A 21,815-nucleotide genomic window follows, 5' to 3' on the forward strand; every position below is an offset into this window, starting at 1 on the left:
AGCCCACTTGGGCCCTTCTTGGGCTTCTACCTTATCTGGTCCCCTACCCTCATCCCCCTATGCACTTTCCATCGTTATATCATGAAGTATGAACTAATGCTGCCTATTATCAAAATTTCGTCAAATATTTTAAATTATTTATATTATTTTTACATGAAGAAAAATTCACATAATTAGACATCATCGTTTATTTATGTATTAAATAGTATAGAGAAAAATCTAATAGATCCATACTCATAATCCTGTTGAATTGGCTGAATTCCAAATAATAAATTTGGTATACCAATAATTCATTTTTTTTAGAAGAAAATTGAGACAAGAGTATAATAATGTCCCATGAAGAATACTAATTGCTTTGAATTTGATGAGGTAATTTGGTCTTTCAAGAAACACAAGGTTGCGGTTGCTGAAGCAGATAAACATAAGAAGACAGAGAGGAAGAAAACCGAAAAATGCCAAGAGACGGTTACACGTATGGATTGAGAATCAGAGAGGATCTTTGCTATAGTTCTTTCGGGCCCAAGAGATTGAATCCCAGCCGTTCATGTAACCATCAACACAAGAGGTTGTTCTCTGGTTTAGCGCAAATGTGTAACATGGTGGCTTGCTTGGTCCCCAACGACACGTCTTATCCAGCCAATCAATATTGTTTTGTTTCATCCACAAGATTGTGACTGCGGTCCCACCTATTAATTTCAATGTTCTATACGGTAGTATTTGTTTCTACTAACTGAGATTGGAGATTGGAATTGTTGTAGGGATTAAAATTTCGGAAACTCAACACTAAATTTTAATAATATTTTTATTTAATTTTTTAAATTTTAAATTTATTTTTTAATTTTTATATTTATTTTAAACCAAACATAACTTAATCCATGATATTTTATATTAAATATGATACAAAAGTTTAATATGTATTTGTATAATATGTATATTGCATATCGCATAAATGAATTATCTTATTTTTTGTTTTATTTTTTTTTGGTTTCCCACGGTATCCCCCAACCCGGCAGGTCAAGGACTAATCCGTCGCGGTACTGAGCTCCATTTAAGGGTTTGCCGCTGGCCAATGGGTTGCTGCATGCACAAGGCGGGATTCGAACCCCCGACACTTGCTTAAGCGGACTAGTGAGCTAACCACTAGACCAACCCAACTTGGTTTTATTTTTTGTTTTATTGATGAGCCGCATCATGTTCTGGGCCAGAGCAATGTTGGGCTTATCCATTGGAAGCTGGAGCCCGATTTAAAGTTGGAGTCCCCTACTGACTAGAGAGTTACATAACGCTGCTCATTTTGGCAGAGCAGCACAGACTGCCACTATGAAAACTCCGTTCATTTATTTATTGCAATTTTAAATTACCTACGTCGGCCGTTATTACTTTTATTTATATTTTGTGAATTAATTACTAGATAATATTAGATCATTTCTCATTAAAAATATCTTTATACACATAATTAAAAATTATTAAATTATTTAACATATTTAATTAAATTATTTCATATAATATATATTTATTCATATTTCAGTTATTACCTTCATATAAACTTCTGTATTTAATGCCGTGACTCCTCATGTGATTTTATTATTTTTCATTTATGATTACTTTGCCTATTTGCGGTTCATAGTCATTTATTGTCAAAGCACTTGTTCAATTTTTTTCCCTTGCTAAAGTTCATCCAAATTTCGTGGTGCAATGCTTGGGTTTACGAATTTTATAAATACATTGGGCCTCCTAGATGGGAGATGGACCTAAAAAAACGTTTCAACCTTAATAAGATATGACTAATTAGTAATTACTAGCATCTCGCCCCGATAATAATATATAATAATAATAAAGAAATGAGTATTCATTTCGATACATACGAGTACAACATAAAATATTTCTATAAAATTATCTCATAACGTATTATTGATGGATGATGGAAAGGTATATTTTTGTTAAAATATTCAAAATGATATTCCAACATAGTATTCATAGATGTGCATGCATGGCATGGCTATAATTGAACTTCAATTAAAGCACGAATATCTTTCAATTTGTTATAATTCAGTAGTTGTTTTATGTAACAGTGATTTTAAGCTTTTGGCTTGCCTCGCAATGTTTGCCAACGGAGCAGATGAAATAATAGTCACCACAATTGTTTAACGTCAAAGTGGTGTTTCCCATGAAGTATTGAGCTAGAGTATTTTTCATCGAGCAATGATCGTAGTCCTCTTTCTCAACCTGCACCACTGTGTTCAACCCAGGTTTGTAATTGAACACTACAAGTTTTATTAGTTAGTTCTTCAGTAAATTTAATTTCCATAAGTATATAGTAGCTAAAAAATAGAAATACAATAGATATTACGCACAAAGTTTGTCACCAACACAAAATTTTCTCTTCTTGGCCCAGTCGTTGTAGAAACCAGTGTATTTAGGCAGAATCCAACCCAAATTGTCTCCTACAATGTGCACCGTCTTGTGTGAACTCACGGAAACAATGCACCCAATCATGACAAGCATGAAGAAACTAAGGTACAATTTGGAACTCATTTTCTTTCAAATTTAAAACTTCGTATTGTATTTGTGTTTTTGTTTCTTTGATCAACGCTTGGTGTATGAACGATCCAAGGTGGGGTTGTATGGTACCTTTTAATAGTTGCAGTAACTAGCTAAAATTGGCTTCATTACGACTATTTTTGGCCAAGTTAAAAAACTAAATTATGATAACATCAGTAACATAAATTTGTTTGAGATGAGTTTTCTATCTAATTTCTGTTTGAATTAGGTGACGAGAAAGGAGCTTGCCAATGATGTTAGCATATTTACATTTCATTGGATAAAAATAATATCAATATCAACAGCTTTTCATGAGTTAAACAAGTTGGTTTGGTAGATTAAAAACACGATGAGTGAAGGTGAGAGCAAGAGCGAGGGTTTGAGCGCGTAATAACCTAGGTCATGCCGTCGAAAGAGATAAAGAGTGTAAGATTTTTTATTTTTAAAAATTAAATAATAAATTATTTAATGATTTATTTTATTTATTCAATAATATATTTTTAAAGATTTTTATATTAATTGAGTACTTTTTTATTATTAATTAAAAGCTTTAATAATCGAAAAATAATGAGAATTTTATATTCTTTAATTTGAATATTTAGATTTTTTTGTTTTATGAATAAAAAAATTAGTTTAATTATCTCTAATATTGAATTAGAATATTTATTTAAAAATAATTTTTAAGTTGATAATTAAATAATATTTTTATAGATATTATTATTAAATTAAATTTATTTTTTAATTAATATTCTACCTAAACCCTAATTCCCAAATCAAAATTCTAATTGACACTAACCCTAACCTAACACTCATCCTCACTCCCTTATCATCAATACCGCCATCCACCTCAAAGCCTTCATCACACACACACACAGAGCTTTTCCTCACTCATAAAAGAAAGAGAGAACGGAGAGTGCAGAGAAAGGAGAAGGGAGATCGCATCCAGCTCGTGTCGTGTTCTGCTCCGTCCAGCCTGAAACATCGCCGCCCCGCCGCGTCCAGCTCGCCGTTCCGTTGTGGAACCCTAACCTAACCCGCATGCACCGTTGCTGAAAATGGAGGGGAAGGACGCGCGAGAGGGAGCCGCGTCGCTGGGTTGACATCGTTGAGCTTCCACGGCCGCTGCCGGCAAGCTTTGAAGAGAGCGGAGCTTGAGAAGAGAGAGAGATCGACGGAGGGAGTTTCTGTTTGCGCGGCCGTGCCTCCACTGCCGCAGATTCGTCGCCGCCTCCACTACCTTTACCACCATTGATGTCGTCCTCCGCTGCTGCCATAGTCGCCGGTGAGTTGCACGCCGTCATTGGAGTCGCCGTTTGGTGCAGAATTTACACTCCACAACTATGGCAAGTACACCGAGTCGTACCAAGTAATAAACTCAGGTGAGTGAATATTGATCCCACGAGGATTAACGAATTAAGCAAACAATAGTCAATTGATTATTCTAGTCAGACAATCAAAATTTAGGATTTAAATAGCAAATAACATAAAGATAGAGAATTAAATAAAAGCAAACTAAAATTGGTTAAGAAAATAATATGATAGAGATAGTTAAGGGTGTTAGGGATATTTAAATTTTTGGATTAATATTCAATGTCAACTACCTTGATCATGCAAAGATTATGTTTTTGGCAAACCCCAAGTGATTAAATTTCTATTCCTAGGTAATCCAATCTCCTCTAATGCAACCAACTATCAATCCTTTGATCACTCAATTGCATTAGAGGCTGAAGTTCAAATTCTGATTTATAAAGGACGCAACCCTAAGAACCCCAAAGCATAATGCAGTTATATGTCACGTACCAAACTAAGTCCAGATAATTAGGAATTATGAGAAATTGGTTTCAAGCTTTAATTCTAATGATATAACTTTTTCAAACTCAAATAAAATTCAAGTAGAATTAGAGTTATTTTCCAATAATCACTAATCCCTAAGATGAAGAACGAAACCAATTCTTAAACAATAATCAAAGCATTAATTAAGAGTAGAAGAACAAATAATTATTAATCCATCAAAATAAATAGAGCTCCTAGCCTTAGCAATGGAGGATTAGTTGTCCATAGTGTAGAAAATTCCAAATCCTAATCTAATGTAAAACCTAAAACTAATGAAGAGTGTAAGATGGAAGAGACAGAGAGTGAATGCGTGCTCTTGGGGAGGAAGGAAGTCCTCTATTTATAGTAAAACCTCTAAGACTAAACCTAGAATTCAAATTCAAACTAAATCAACACAAAATAAAATCTAAATCGAATCAATCTTTTTTTAATGACTCTTTGACTAACTAATAATCTTCCTTGTAATTTAAGCTTGGTGTCTTCAAATCTTCATTAATTATGAAGATTTCTCGGGTCCGGGAATGTTGTAGGCATTCGATGCCACTTTGGTGGCGTTTGACGCCACTTTTTATGCAATTTTGCACTTTATTACTTCTTGTCTGGAGCCAAAAACCGGCGTTTGGCACCAGGAGTCCCAAATGAAATGGTGATGCTGGACACAGTTTGGTTCTAAACGCTAATGTCGCGGTGTTTAGCGCCATAATGCCAGAGAAAACATATAGACTATTATATATCGTTGAAGAATTATGAAAGTTATTTTTCTAATACTACTAGAACTGCCTCAATTCGAACTCTATAGCTCAAGTTATGCTCATTGGAGTGTGAGGAGGTCAGGGTTTACAACATCCACAAATTCTATTTGCACTTGTCTTCAATTCTTGGTTCCTCCTTGTGCTTTTGCTTCTCTTTTCCTAAAATTTCCCTACAAAAATCATGAAACTAAAGAAATCAATGTACTAATAGAATAGTTTTAAAAATTATATAATTACTAACAAAAGTCATGACTTTTCTATAAGAAATGCTAATGAAAAGTGCTTAAGATGCTCACACATCACTGTTCTATCACCGTCACTACCAGGGGCCACCGTCGCCGCTGTTTTGGTCGCGGTGGTCGAATCTGCCACTGCTGGAGCTCGCTGGAGTCAACCGTTGGCGTTGCGGTTGCTCGGTTCTTGGTTCTTTCTCGATATATTAAGTTGTTCTTGCGTTGGAACTCTTGCCGTTAGTATTTTGTTATAGTTTGTTAAGGATTTTACGACGTTAATGTCTCAGGGTCTAGTTATTATGACTACTGCATATGGTGTTTGATGACTCCTGCTAATACGGGAGCGGTTGAAAGTGTTGCCGCCGCCGCTATGAATTGAAAGAAAAAGGGGCTTTGACGCGTTTGGTTTTGAGAGTTTCGGCGAGTTGAGGTATGGGCATTTTTTAAAATTCAATTTACTTTTAAGAGTTGTTATAAGTTAATAATAGTATAATAAACATATTTTTATGATTATGTGAGTCTTATAAATTGAATTGAACTGTTTGGATGGATGTGATTATTTATCTTATTGATTTATTGAATTATTGAGGAAGCTGGTTATTCTAATTTGTTGTTTTAGTTTGTTGAGTTGGTCGTTGTTGGACTGGTTTCTTGAATTTGGCTTCTGGATTATGATAGAATGATTTGAGAATTTGAGAATTGGTTTGTTTGATTTATTGGAAATGATTATGAGAATTGGATATGATTTGAGATATGAAAATGGTTTGATTTTTAATTAGTTTGATTTTATAAATGTTTTGATATTAGAAATAGTTTTGATTTATTGAAAATGATTTTGCTGTTGGAATTGGTTTGATTTATTGGAAACAATTTGAAAAGAGTTTGAGAAATGTATTTATTGGTATTACAGTTATTATCTTTATATAAAACATCTGTATTCACTATTTTGTGCCATGACTAATCATGTGATTTTATTATTTTTCGTTTACGATTACTTTGCCATTTGGTGTTCATAGTCATTTATTGTCAAAGCACTTATTCATTTTTTTCCCTGCTAGAGTTCTTCCACATTTCGTGGTGCAATGCTTGGGTTTAATTCATTTTATAAATACCTAAAAGAAACCTTACATTCTTTGCTATAGTTCTTCCACATTTCCTTGCTTGATTATTCGTTTCATACGAGTACAACGTAAAATATTTCTATGAAATTATCTCATAACGTATTATTGATGGATGACGAAAAGGTATATTTTTGTTAAAATATTCAAAATGATACTCCAACATAGTATTCATAGATGTGCATGCATGGCATGGCTATAGTTGAACTTCAATTAAAGCACGGATATCCTCCAATTTGTTACAATTCAGTGGTTGTTTTATGTAACAGTGATCTTAAGCTTTTGGCTTGCCTCGCAATGCTTGCCAACAGAGCAGATGAAATAATAGTCACCACAATTGTTCAACGTCAAAGTGGTGTTCCCCATGAAGTACTGAGCCAGAGTCTTCTTCATCGAACAATGATCGTAGTCCTCTTTCTCAACCTGCACCACCGTGTTCAACCCGGGTTTGTAATTGAACACTGCAATTTTTATTAGTTAGTTCTTGAATAAATTTAATTTCCATAAGTATATAGTAGCTAGAAAATAGAAATACAATAGATATCACGCACAAAGTTTGTCCCCAACACAAAATTTTCTCTTCTTGGCCCAGTCATTGTAGAAACCAGTGTATTTGGGCAGAATCCAACCCAAATTATCTCCTACAATGTGCACCGTCTTGTGTGAACTCACGGAAACAATGCACCCAATCATGACCAGCATGAAGAAACTAAGGTACAATTTAGAACTCATTTTCTTTCAAATTTAAAACCTCGTATTGTATTTGTGTTTTTGTTTCTTTGATCAATGCTTGGTGTATGAACGATCCAATGGTGGAGTTGTATGGTACCCTTTAATAGTGGCAGTAGCTAGCTAAAATTGGCTTTATTATGGCTATTTTTGGCCAAGTTAAAAAACTAAATTATGGTAACATCGGTAACATAAGTTTGTTTTGAGGTGAGTTTCTTACCTAATTTTTATTTGAATTAAGGTGACGAGAAAGGAGCCTGCCAATGATGTTAGCATATCTACATTTCATTGTGCCTATGCATTTTTAACAACACTCTGCTTTTCGTTAATTAGGGGCGTATCCTAATCGAACTAATTAACCGAAACCTATGATCACTATGGCAAATTGGTAATGCTATTCTAAAATTGTTTTATACTTATACAATTGTTTTACTTTTAGACCGCTTTTGGTTTTGAAAATAAAACAAGATAGAATATTGAGAATAAGAAGTTTAATTTACTCTAATTTTTTTCATACAAATTTTTTTTAAAAATATAATGATAAAAAATATAATTATAAAAATTTAATAAATATAATAAAAGAGAATAAAAAAGAAGTTGTGTCTCTTATTAGTATTTTTCTATCTTTCTTGTTAAAAAAAAATACAAAATACACTAATTTAATGTCTTTAGAAATATTGTCTCTGTCCATATCTTTTCTGTCAAATATGATTTTGTGTCTCTATCTCAGTGTCTCGTACCTATAAACAAATACATCTTTAATGCACTCAAAATCCAGAAGTCTCTTTCCACTAATAATATTGATAAAATTAAATGCAACAAGAGTGGTAAAAAGAAGGCAACAAAACAAATTAAATATATTTTTCTACCATAATAATGTTAGAGAACTAACACTATAGCAGTCTATTTCAACTACCATTATAACAAGTTGTTAAATGCAGTGGCAGAACCAGAAATTTCATAAGAGGGGGCCAATTAAATACAAAATAAATTAAAATATAATATAACAAAAAATTAACAAAATATGATTTGTAGCATATATATCAAAGGAATAATTATATTATATAAAAGTCAATATCCAACTATATACTTTAAGATTTTGGTATTTTTAAACTTGCTCGACGATGCTTCAAGGAACTAAAATCATCAATTATCATCTCTGAAGTGAATTTTGAAGCAATCTCCTTTTCAATATATACAATCATATAATATGCTAAAAATTCATCTTCCATCTTGTTTCGAAGCCTTGTTTTAATAATCTTCATAGTTGAAAAAGCCCGTTCAGTTGTTGCTGTTGTCACAGGAAAAGTCAAAACAAGACGAATTAATCTATCAATTAAAGGATACTGAAGATTGTGGTAGGCTTAGAGAAGGGGGGTTGAATCTATGCCTTCTTTTTAGTTGCTGTTATTACCCTTTTTAAACAAACTTTCAATTCGGGTTCTGTTTGAACTCAGTAGCGGAAATTTATGAGACAATTTATTTTTGTCTCATGAATATCAGAAAACAGAACTCAGCAGAGAAGAGAAAAGCTAACACCAGCATGTATCCTGGTTCGGTTGCCTTGTGCTATGCAACCTACATCCAGTCTCCTCCACAACTATGGAAAAATTTTACTATAGTTAACAGTATTACATACACCAATTTCACAGGATTGACCCAATCCTTTCACACTCAAGTTCTAACCTAACTTGACATTGGCTATGCTAATACCTAACTATTCACTCTTAGTGATAACCCAACTAAGAAAGGGATACCTCACAGGTACAAGATACAAGACATAAACACACCTAAAGAAATCTGAAAATGACTCTAGGCTTTTCTCTCAAGTATTTCACTCAACCTTTTTCCACTCATGGCTTTTACTTGAGCTTTCTCACAATGCCTTTTCTCACAAGAAATTACAGAAAGATAAACATAGAAAAGTACATTACAATCTGTAAAACATGAAGGAGATTGACTTCATCAGCAGCCTCTTTGCTATTTGCAAAACCAGATTCGCAAACCTCAGATACAGTTCTTTAGTATTGGCCGAATGCTTCTTTGAAAGAAAGCATTATCCAAGTAGAGGAACTTCTTTGCAGAACACTATTCTCAAACTCTGGTTTTCTCTCTTTGGTTTCTGAATGAACAGAAAGTCATCTTTTATCTCCTTGCATGTTGCTTGGTTCTTCTTCCAAGGTCAACACCTTGAGCCTTGAGCTTCACCAACCCACTGATTCACTTTTTCTCCTAAATCCTCAGAATGGACACTTTCCTTCTGATTTTATCACCTTGACCGAAAGCCATATAGCAGCAACCATAGAGATCTTCCAATGGTCAACTTGATCTGAGCCCTTGAAAACCAACTTGGTCCCCAAGTCTTGTTTAAGACTGTAGATACACAGCAGAGAAGAACAGAAATCCTCTTTCCCTTGTATCCCATTTCAGATAGAGCAGAGAGTTGAGAAGAAGAGATGAAGCCGATTTGCATGTATGAGAAAGTGATTTACCTATAACCTAAGCTTGATTTGGTTTGGATTTTCTGATTTAGATTTCTGTGTTTCAGGCTTAATCCTTCTCTCTCTTGCTTCTTTGGTGACTAGCTTGGTGAAGAAGCTCTCTCTCTTTCTCTTTCTTACTTTTCTGAAGTTCTGATTTGACTTAGTCAGAGAGGAGAGGAACATTGCACATTGAAAGAGTGAAGACTTCAATCTTACAAGAGAAGCTTTGTGGGATGGATACGGGCTTGGATTGGATTTTCATTAAGCAACCCGTTTTGATTTCTTTGGCTTTGTTTCTTTTGGGCTTCTGATTTTTGCTTTCAGCCCACCAACCTTGCTGATTGCTTTTCATTCCATTTGGGCTATGAAATTTTGGCCTACAACAATAAACAATTAGTAATAAGTAAATATAATTAATCAACACTAATTATTTATTTTGCCCAAAAATAATGTTTATCATCACTAATTAATTTAGTTAATTTCTTAACTCAACAATCTTTCCCTTGATGACAAACAAGATTTAAGTAATAATCAAAAAGGAAATAAATTGAGTAAGGTATAGAAACTCCCTTTGATTTTTGTCATTTGCTCTTATGTTGCTCCCCCTTTCCTTTTCAAGATTAGCTCTCCCTGAATTTGTGCTTTCCTCTTTGTTCCTATTTTTCTTTGATCTTAAAGAGAGCACAATAAAGGGCTAAAATACATTTATCTTGGCTAAGGGATATCAGATAAGCAACATCACATAATCAGCCCAACATCAAGCTAATATCATCAGCAAAATGATTCAGCATGTGAAATCAAGTATTAATGCAGCAAAAATCCCAAAAGAAGTACTAGGATCTATCCTATTGCTATTACTCCCCCTTTTGTCATCAAGGGTGGATAATAAGCAAGATCAACAAAAAATTAAAGTCTTGCATCCTGCAGAAATGAGTTAGCTCATAGTGCAAAGTACTGACTAAACTACCAAAGGTGCAGCAATATCTAGAGTTATTACAGTCATCCAAAATGAAACAGTTCAAAAGTAGCTAAAGAAACAGAATTCATGAGACAAAAAGAGAGCAGCAGCAACAGTTTTATGAGACAAATCCTAGGCATCAGAACCATTCCCCTCCGAAGCAGCCTCCTCTTCAACATCAGTGGCAATGTCTTCATCATTTTGAAAGTTATCAATGAATGTCATGAGCACAGCCACCCTATCCCTTGATTTCTTCAGGAAGTTCTCATGCTTGCTGGCCAGTTTCCTTTGTTCTTTGCTCATTTCAATCAAGTGATTTGATTGGGAAACAAACTCTTGAGCGACATCCTTGACCATATTCAGCAGAGCAGATTTCTTTCCAGTGGAGATGGAAGTACCCTCAGTGGAAGGAGCAGGAGAATCCTCAGGTATAAAATCATCATCTTCATCATCTAGGACAACTCTTTCAGATCTAGTGGGTCCTTTGTTCTGTTTCACTGAACCACCCCCCTTTAGGTATGAATGTCTATTTTCATAATTCTCATTGGTCAAGTCAACACCAAAATACTCAAATATGCAAGTTAGAAACATGCCATAAGGAAGTGCTTTGTCCTTTTCAGTCCTAACAGAGTCAAACATATATCTAACCATCAAGTATGCAAATGAAATTTCAGTTTTGGTGAGAAGGGCATATAAAACAAGAGTATCAGTGTAGGAAACCCTTTGATATGAGCCGCTTTGAGGCAGAATAATGTGGTTGACCATTCGGTGCAATTGAGCACGCTCATATCCTAGGGCTTTGTGAGTGGATGTAATGCCATCAATTAGAGAAACATGTTCACAGATGTGTGCCAATGCATCATGATAAGAAATTCCAACACCTTCATCCCACTTAACCGAAGTGTAAGCACAAGGCCCAACATCAGTGTACTTCAAAGCATCACTGATAGTTTTATTATTTAAAACTATGTCTCGGCCCTTTACATATGAGTGAGCAGTGCCTTCATGATAAGTCATGTTTGCATAAAATTCTTTGACCAACAAGGGATAAACAGGCTTTTTGATGTCAAAAAGGTGATTCCAGTCTAGAAAAATCAAGTTATCAACAAATGGAAAACCTTTTCTTTTCAAAGATGGCAAATCAGCGAGAAAAGAGGGACATAGGGTACGATACTGGATAACCCCTTCAAAAAAATCATTGTTCATGGCAGATTTGAATCTATAAGGGTTATAGTTCGAATGAGAAGTCAAAAAGTGAGCTTTGTGATCAAAAGGGTCAATGTCTGGTTCTTTAACTGACTTAAGAGGAACTCGAGTTTTACCTCTTTGAGAACGTGATGGAACAGACCTAGACTTTGGTTGTGTAGACTCGGGTGGAGGTTCTGGTGTGGCTGGTCGCTTCCCCTTGGATGAACTCGGTTTCGATGACCCTGGCTTGGATGGAGGTTCTTTCGTCTGTGGTGTCTTCTTGGCGGAAGGAGTAACCCTAGAGGGATTCTTGGTTCGTGCCATGGGATCACACCGAGGAGGAGAGGTAGGAGGAGAAGGAGATGGAGTGAAGGTTCGGTCGTGAGAGCGGGTTGAGGGCTTTGTGAGAGGCTTGAAGATTTTTTCACGAGGAGGCTTTTTAGCAATGGTTTTCTTCCTCATTTGGTGATATTTAGGCTTTTGAGGGAAGAGAAGCCATAAAGAGAGTGGGAAGAAACTGAAGAATTTGAGGAGAAGTTATGGAGGGAAGAGAGGGAGTGTTGGTAACCGTACCCCAAAAGTAGATTTCCAAAACCATGCAACTGCATCACCATTTGAAAAGACTTGAAAAGGCATGACCTCATAAAAGAAAGATTTTATTTGATTTTAAAATAAAACTAGAAATTAATTTTAAATTTTGAAATAAAACCAAAAAATAAATCAAACTGAAAATCCTTTTGGATAAAAATTAAAATCCTTTCAAAAGATATTTTAATCACACAGCCCATCAAAAAAAATAATCCTAACAAAAAATTGTGACATTCATATATGGGCCCAGGGATAGTTGGATTTAATGGAAACACATTGGACCACTCTAGTTCTGATTTTTGAAGATGGTCCAAATCATTTTGCACTTGAAATAAGCCCAGATCACGCTGATTAAGGGGGAACGCTCTTCTTCTGCCCAGAATTGTCTCATACCTGTTCATGAGAAAAAAAAGCTCCAGCAAACACATTAGCATTTTTCAAAATAAAGAATCATAACTCAAAATACCTAGACAAGTCCTAAGCATACAGAATCTGTCCTCAGCAAGTGGTTTTGTAAAAATATCTGCTAATTGCTCTTCTGATTTAACAAATTGAATAATAATATCACCCTTTTGGACATGTTCTCTTATTGAGTGAAATTTTACTTCAATATGCTTAGTCCTAGAGTACAAAATTAGATTTTTAGAAATATTAATGGCACTCATATTATCACACATTAAGGGAATATTTTCAGCCTTTAATTTGTAATCAGCAAGCTGTGTTTTTAACCATAAAAGCTGAGAACAACAAGAAGCAGCAGCAATATACTCAGCCTCTGCAGTGGATAAAGCCACAGTTGGCTGTTTCTTACTGGACCAAACATTCAAGGACTTCCCAAGGAAGCAACGTAAGCCTGAAGTGCTTCTTCTATCAACTCTATCGCCAGCAAAATCTGCATCACAATAACCAACTACAGAAAAATCATCAATCTTAGGATACCAAAGACCGAAACTGGATGTGCCATGAATATATCTAATGATCCTTTTAACTGCAGAAAGATGTGACTCTTTTGGTTTGGATTGGAACCTAGAACACAATCCAACACTTTGCACAATGTCGGGTCTAGAGGAAGTTAAGTACATAAGAGAACTGGTGCACGAAATTGTGATCATCAATGGCGCCATAAACATGGTATGCTCAATTGTAATCTCAACTCTTTATCACAACTTCGCACAACTAACCAGCAAGTGCACTGGGTCATCCAAGTAATAAACCTTACGTGAGTAAGGGTCGATCCCACAGAGATTGTTGGTATGAAGCAAGCTATGGTCATCTTGTAAATCTCAGTCAGGCAGATTCAAATGGTTATGGAGACTAAAACCCCAAAGTGGTCCTTGAGATTGGGCGAGTTACCCATACTTGTCCTTGACTTTCAAAATTCCCTAACAGCATCCCTGACATTTAGCTCCGGGACCCATAGTTGTCCTGCAACCCTTTCCGGCGCCAATTCAGCAAACGGAGGGATGATCTGGCACCTCCAATGCCACGCTGGAGCCAGCAACGGCTAGCTGATGTGGCAAATCTGAATTTTGTACCCAATCTGGTCCCTGGTCCAATTAAAACCCTAAAAGCTAATATCATCCTCTTCATCGCCTGAGCTTTAAACTGCTGCTGCTGATTCCTTCTCAGATCATCCTCTTCATCGCCTCCAGCTCCAGGTAATAACACATACAGAGAATTTTAAGAATATGCATCTTCTTGCAGAGAATTTTTCAATGTTTGGTAGAATCCCTCCGACTTCTCGAAGATTCCCACAATAATCCAAAATAAGTACCTTCAAGAAGGTACATCCTTCAATGCATGCAGGAAGAATTGTGAAACTATTGGATGATAGATTCAGCTCTTTCACATTGACTAACCAAGGAACACTCCTTTGAAGAAACTCATTTGATACATTGCAGTTTCTGAAATCAAAGTGTTGCTGATTGGAAAACACAACTGAGCTTATTTGCTCCTCAACTTTCTCTTGTGAATGTAACAGCAAACCATCACAGTTTTGAATTCTCAAGCACTTAAGCTCTTTCATCAGAAAAATGCTACTTGGCAACAGAACAATCTTAGAGTGCCACAATTCTAATCTTTCAAGCCTAGTAATATAACGAATTGAAGGTGGGAATTCTTTTATTGGAGTTTATTCTAACTCAAGTTTTGTTAAACTTTCCATCTTCCCTAATATTTCTGGAAAACTCTCAAGACTTGAACAAGACGAAACGCGGAGTTGCTGGAGAGCAGGCAACATAAGGTCTGCAAAACTCCTAAGCTTGCAACAACCCTTTGCATCCAACATTCTAAGTTTATTTAGCAACCCAACTGATTTATAAACTTCAGTTAAGTTCTTACACCAACAGAAAGACAATTCTTCCAAATGTGGGGCAACAGATAAATCAGGTATTTGTTCTAGGTGCTGGCAATTGCTGAAATTCAAAACTCTCAAATTCATAAACTCCTGCCAAAGAAAAAGTAATATAAATCAAATAAATAAGCTTAAAATGGATAAATTAATGTTCATGATTATAAAAAAATAGACTTCTTGTATTGTACTTGCCTTTTGCTTCTGAAAGAAACTAATGAGTGATGATATGGAACTATCTGGTAACCACAATATGGCTATTTCCTTTGGATAAAAATCAAATGGGAAAATTTGTGAAGGATATCCTCTCCATTTAAGCACTTTCAAACTATTTGGAAGATGTTTGGGACTGTCTGAAAAGTCACCTTTATTAATAACAATTGTTCTGAGATTATTCATCTTCATGAATGCTACACCATCCCAATTAAGTTTTTCATCAGCTTTGGGGAATGCTAGCTTGATAATTTCAATTTTATGGCTACCCTGCTAGCCCATAAAAGCACCAAACAACTTCAGATAGATAATGACCTTAACATATTATTTAAAGAATTAAAGGAAAAATAAGAGTTAATACTCAAAATGATTCTTCAAAGATCACACATAAGTCAATTTAAGTCATACATAATCTTTTATGAACCAATTTGAGCATTGTAAAAGAGAAACCAACTTACCTTGTCTTGTTCCAAAACACGTTTTGCATCCTCAAAGTTCCAAATCCTGCTACGCCCTCGAGGCTCTTCAGACTCTTGTCGAACGATTTCTCTACCCGTATATTGAATCAAATCATGTAACATCACTCTATCATCTTCAATCTTCACCAAAGACTTATCAATCAAAACTCGCATGCTGTTCTTGGGCAAAATCCGTGATGAAGAGGATGATCTGAGAAGGAATCAGCAGCAGCAGTTTGAAGCTCAGGCGATGAAGAGGATGATCTTAGCTTTTAGGGTTTTAATGGGACCAGGGACCAGATTGGGTACAAAATTCAGATTTGCCACATCAGCTAGCCATTGCTGACTCCAGCGTGGCATTGGAGGTGCCAGATCATCCCTCCGTTTGCTGAATTGGCGCCGGAAAGGGTTGTAGGACAACTATGGGTCCCGGAGCTGAATGTCAGGGATGCTGTTAGGGAATTTTGAAAGTCAAGGACAAGTATGGGTAACTCGCCCAATCTCAAGGACCACTTTGGGGTTTTAGTCTGGTTATGGAGGATGAATGATTAAAAGATAAATAAAACATAAAATAAAGATAGAGATACTTATGTAATTCATTGGTGAGAATTTCAAATAAGCGTATGAAGATGCTTTGTCCCTCCCGTCTCTCTGCTTTCCTACTGTTTTCATCCAATCCTTCTTAATCATTTCCATGGCAAGCTGTATGTTGGGCATCACCGTTGTCAGTGGCCACAATCCCGTCCTCTCAGTGAAAATGTTCAACGCACTCTGTCACAGCACGGATATTCATTTGTCGGTTCTCGATCATGTCGGAATAGAATCCAGTGATTCTTTTGCGTCTGTCACTAACGCCCCACAATCACGAGTTTGAAGCTCGTCACAGTCATTCAATCCTTGAATCCTACTCAGAATACCACATACAAGGTTTAGACCTTCCGGATTCTCAAGAATGCCGCCATCAATTCTAGCTTATACCACGAAGATTCTGATTAAGGAATCCAAGAGATAAACACTCAATCGAAGGTAGAACGGAGGTGGTTGTCAGGCACACGTTCATAGGTGAGAATGGTGATGAGTGTCACGGATCATCACATTCATCAAGTTGAAGAACAAGTGATATCTTAGAATAAGAACAAGCTGAATTGAATAGAAGAACAATAGTAATTGCATTGATACTCGAGGTACAGCAGAGCTCCACACCTTAATCTATGGTGTGTAGAAACTCCACCGTTGAAAATATATAAGAACATGGTCTAGGCATGGCCATGAGGCCAGCCCCAAAACGTGATCTAAGGTAGCATAGAACTACTCAAAGATTAGACTAAGATTAAAAATACAATAGCAAAAGGTCCTATTTATAGAGAACTAGTAGTTTAGGGTTTACAAAAATGAGTAAATGACGTAAATATCCACTTTCGGGCCCACTTGGTGTGTGCTTGGGCTGAGCATTGAAGCATTTTCATGTAGAGACTTTTCCTGGAGTTAAACGCCAGATTTTGTGCCAGTTTGGGCGTTTAACTCCCACTTTGGTGCCAGTTCCGGCGTTTAACACTGGGAATTCTGATGCTGACTTTGAACGCCAATTTGGGCCATCAAATCTTGGGCAAAGTATGGACTATTATATATTGCTGGAAAGCCCTAGATGTCTACTTTCCAATGCAATTGAGAGCGCGCCAATTGGGCTTCTGTAGCTCCAGAAAATCCACTTCGAGTGTATGGAGGTCAGAATCCAACAGCATCTGCAGTCCTTTTCAGCCTCTGAATCAGATTTTTGCTCAGGTCCCTCAATTTCAGCCAGAAAATACCTGAAATCACAGAAAAACACACAAACTCATAGTAAAGTCCAGAAAAGTGAATTTTAAATAAAAACTAATAAAAATATAATAAAAACTAACTAAAACATGCTAAAAACATACTAAAAACAATGCTAAAAAGCGTATAAATTATCCGCTCATCACAACACCAAACTTAAATTGTTGCTTGTCCCCAAGCAACTGAAAATAAAATAGGATAAAAAGAAGAGAATATACAATGAATTTCAAAAACATCTATGAAGATCAGTATTAATTAGATGAGCGGGGCTTTTAGCTTTTTGCTTCTGAACAGTTTTGGCATCTCACTTTATCCTTTGAAGTTCAGAATGATTGGCATCTATAGGAACTCAGAGTCCAGATAGTGTTACTGACTCTCCTAGTTAAGTATGTTGATTCTTGAACACAGCTACTTTATGAGTCTTGGCCGTGGCCCTAAGCACTTTGTTTTCCAGTATTACCACCGGATACATAAATGCCACAGACACATAACTGGGTGAACCTTTTTAGATTGTGACTCAGCTTTGCTAGAGTCCCCAATTAGAGGTGTCCAGGGTTCTTAAGCACACTCTTCTTTTTGCTTTGGACCTCGACTTTAACCGCTCAGTCTCAAGTTTTCTCTTGACACCTTCACGCCACAAGCACATGGTTAGGGACAGCTTGTTTTAGCCGCTTAGGCCAGGATTTTATTCCTGTGGGCCCTCCTATCCACTGATGCTCAAAGCCTTGGATCCTTTTTATCACCCTTGCCTTTTGGTTTAAAGGGGTATTGGCTTTTTCTACTTGTTTTTTTTTGCAAGCTTTTCACCGCTTTTTCTTGCTTCAAGAATCAATTTTATGATTTTTCAGATCATCAGATAACATTTCTCCTTTTCCTTTCATTCTTTCAAGAGCCAACAATTTTAACATTCATAAACAATCAAATTCAAAAATATGCACTGTTCAAGCATTCATTCAGAAAAATAATAGCATTGCCACCACATCAAGATAATTAAACTGTTTTAAAATTTGAAATTCATGCACTTCTTTTTCTTTTTCAATTAAAAACATTTTTCATTTAAGAAGGGTGATGGATTCATAGGACACTCATAGCTTTAAGGCATAGACACTAAGACACTAATGATCATAAGACACAAACATAGATAAACATAAGCATAAAAAATTCGAAAAACAGGAAAGTAAAGAACAAGGAGATTAAAGAACGGGTCCACCTTAGTGATGGCGGCTTGTTCTTCCTCTTGAAGATCTTATGGAGTTCTTGAGCTCCTCAATGTCTCTTCCTTGCCTTTGTTGCTCCTCTCTCATGGTTCTTTGATCTTCTCTAATTTCATGGAGGAGGATGGAATGCTCTTGGTGCTCCACCCTTAGTTGTCTCATGTTGGAACTTAATTCTCCTAGGGATGTGTTGATTTGCTCCCAATAGTTTTGTGGAGGAAGATGCATCCCTTGAGGTATCTCAGGGATTTCATGATGAGGAATTTCCTCATGCTCTTGATGAGGTTCTCTTATTTTCTCCATCCTTTTCTTAGTGATGGGCTTGAGGTCATGCCTTTTTAGTTGAACCGGCTTTCCTCTTGAAAGGGACCTCAGGGATCACTTTCTTCTTGGCCACAACTTCATAGAAGTGGTCTTGATGCACCCTTAAGAGGAATCTCTCCATCTCCCATGACTCGGAGGTGGAAGCTTTTGCCTTCCCTTTCCTCTTTCTAGAGGTTTCTCCGGCCTTAGGTGCCATAAATGGTTATGGAAAAACAAAAAGCAACACTTTTACCACACCAAACTTAGAAGCTTTGCTCATCCTCGAGGAAAAGAAGAAAAAAAAGAGTAGAAAAAAAGAAAAATGGAGGAGATGGAGGAGGCTTTGTGGTTCGGCCATGGGGGAGAAGTGGTGTTGAGGTTGTGTGAAAATGAAGGAATGAAGATAGATTTACAGGAGTTGAGAGGGGTGTAGGGTTTGGATAGTATGGGTGGGTTTGGGAGGGAAAGTGGTTTGAATTTGGATGGTGAGGTAGGTGGGGTTTTATGTAGGATGGATGTGAGTGGTGAAGAGAATGGTGGGATTTGGTAGGTGAGGGGTTTTTGGGGAAGAGGTATTGAGGTGATTGGTGAATGGGTGAAGAAGAGAGAGAGTGGTGGGGTAGGTGGGGATCCTGTTGGGTCCACTGATCTTGAGGTGTCAATGATAGCTCATCCTTGCACCGAGTGGTGTGCAAAAACGCCCTTTCTGCCAATTCTGGCGTTAAACGCCGGGCTGTTGCCCTTTTCTGGCATTTAACGCCAGCTCCTTGCCCATTTCTGGCGTTAAACGCTAGTCTGGTGCCCCTTTCTTGCGTTAAACGCCCAGAATGATGCCAGACTGGGCGTTAAACGCCCATCTGCTGCCCTTACTGGCGTTTAAACGCCAGCAAGCTTTTCCTCCAGGGTGTGCTGTTTTTTTCTCTGTTTTTCATTCTGTGTTTGCTTTTTCAATTGTTTTTGTGACTTCACATGATCATCAACCTACAGAAAACATAAAATAACAATGGAAAATAGATAGATATAACATTGGGTTGCCTCCCAACAAGCGCTTCTTTAATGTCAGTAGCTTGACAGTGGGCTCTCATGGAGCCTCACAGATGTTCAGAGCAATGTTGGAACCTCCCAACACCAAACTTAGAGTTTGACTGTGGGGGCTCTGTTTGACTCTGTTTTGAGAGAAGCTCTTCATGCTTCCTCTCCATGGTTACAGAGGGATATCCTTGAGCCTTAAACACAAGGGATTCTTCATTCACTTGAATGATCAATTCTCCTCTGTCAACATCAATCACAGCCTTTGCTGTGGCTAGGAAGGGTCTGCCAAGGATGATGGATTCATCCATGCACTTCCCAGTCTCTAGGACTATGAAATTAGCAGGGATGTAGTGGTCTCCAACCTTTACCAAGACATCCTCTACAAGTCCATAAGCTTGTTTTCTTGAATTGTCTGCCATCTCTAGTGAGATTCTTGCAGCTTGTACCTCAACGATCCCTAGCTTCTCCATTACAGAGAGAGGCATGAGGTTTACACTTGACCCTAGGTCGCACAGAGCCTTCTCAAAGGTCATGGTGCCTATGGTACAAGGTATTGAGAACTTTTCAGGATCCTGTCTCTTTTGAGGTAATCTCTGCCTAGTCAAGTCATCCAGTTCTTTGGTGAGGAAAGGGGGTTCATCCTCCCAAGTCTCATTACCAAATAACTTGTCATTTAGCTTCATGATTGCTCCAAGGTACTTAGCAACTTGCTCTTCAGTAACATCTTCATCCTCTTCAGAGGAGGAATACTCATCAGAGCTCATGAATGGCAGAAGTAAATCCAATGGAATCTCTATGGTCTCAGTGTGAGCCTCAGATTCCCATGGTTCCTCATTAGGAAACTCAGTGGAGGCCAGTGGACGTCCATTGAGGTCTTCCTCAGTGGCGATCACTGCCTCTTCCTCCTCTCCAAATTCGGCCATTTTGATTTTGTTTATGGCCTTGCACTCTCCTTTTGGGTTCTCTTCTGTATTGCTTGGAAGAGTACTAGGAGGGAGTTCAGTAACTTTCTTGATCAGCTGACCCACTTGTGCTTCCAAATTTCTAATGGAGGACCTTGTTTCAGTCATGAAACTCTGAGTGGTCTTAATTAGATCAGAGACCGTGGTTGCTAAGTCAGAGTGGTTCTGCTTAGAGTTCTCTGTCTGCTGCTGAGAAGATGATGGAAAAGGCTTGCCATTGCTAAACTTGTTTCTTCCACCATTGTTGTTGTTGAAGCCTTGTTGAGGCCTCTTTTGGTCCTTCCATGAGAGATTTGGATGGTTTCTCCATGAAGGATTGTAGGTGTTTCCATAGGGTTCACCCATGTAATTCACCTCTTCCATTGATGGGTTCTCAGGATCATAGGCTTCTTCTTCAGATGAAGTGTCCTTAGTACTGCCTGGTGCAGCTTGCATTCCAGACAGACTTTGAGAAATCATATTGACTTGCTGAGTCAATATTTTGTTCTGAGCCAATATGGCATTCAGAGTATCAATCTCAAGAACTCCTTTCTTCTGACTTGTCCCATTATTCACAGGATTCCTCTCAGAAGTGTACATGAATTGGTTATTTGCAACCATTTCAATGAGTTCCTGAGCTTCTGCAGGCGTCTTCTTCAGATAAAGCGATCTTCCAGCAGAGCTGTCCAATGACATCTTGGACAGACCATCATAGAAGATACCTATGATGCTCCATTCAGAAAGCATGTCAGAAGGACACTTTCTGATTAATTGTTTGTATCTTTCCCAAGCTTCATAGAGGGATTCACCTTCCTTCTGTCTGAAGGTTTGGACTTCCACTCTAAGCTTACTCAATTTTTGAGGTGGAAAGAACTTTGCCAAGAAGGCATTGACTAGCTTTTCCCAAGAGTTCAGGCTTTCCTTAGGTTGTGAATCCAACCATATCCTAGCTTTGTCTCTTACAGCAAAAGGGAATAGCATAAGTTTATAGACCTCAGGGTCAACCCCATTGGTCTTGGCAGTGTCACAGATTTGCAAGAATTCAGCTAAGAACTGATGAGGATCT

The 21,815-nt window shown here is 37.2% G+C and overlaps 1 protein-coding gene, 1 non-coding gene and 1 pseudogene across 2 annotated transcripts; 1 reads left to right on the top strand and 2 right to left on the bottom strand.

Moving 5' to 3' along the window:
- Nucleotides 1–2,061: 2,061 nt before the first annotated feature.
- On the bottom strand, nucleotides 2,062–2,535 carry LOC148563473 (mavicyanin-like). Its single transcript, XM_088486142.1, has 2 exons — nucleotides 2,355–2,535; nucleotides 2,062–2,264 (listed from the first exon to the last, which is right to left on the bottom strand). The coding sequence occupies exons 1-2, from the start codon at nucleotides 2,533–2,535 to the stop codon at nucleotides 2,062–2,064; spliced, it is 384 nt and encodes a 127-aa protein (XP_088342268.1).
- Nucleotides 2,536–10,779: 8,244 nt separating this feature from the next.
- Nucleotides 10,780–12,471, bottom strand: LOC148563474 (uncharacterized; annotated as a pseudogene).
- Nucleotides 12,472–21,490: 9,019 nt separating this feature from the next.
- Nucleotides 21,491–21,598, top strand: LOC148563475 (small nucleolar RNA R71). Its single transcript, XR_015884637.1, has one exon. It is a non-coding gene; the product is annotated as a small nucleolar RNA R71 (small nucleolar RNA).
- Nucleotides 21,599–21,815: the final 217 nt, after the last annotated feature.

This window comes from Arachis ipaensis, chromosome B5, assembly GCF_059453495.1.
Source record: "Arachis ipaensis isolate K30076 ecotype BB chromosome B5, ASM5945349v1, whole genome shotgun sequence".
Classification (NCBI taxonomy): domain Eukaryota; kingdom Viridiplantae; phylum Streptophyta; class Magnoliopsida; order Fabales; family Fabaceae; genus Arachis; species Arachis ipaensis.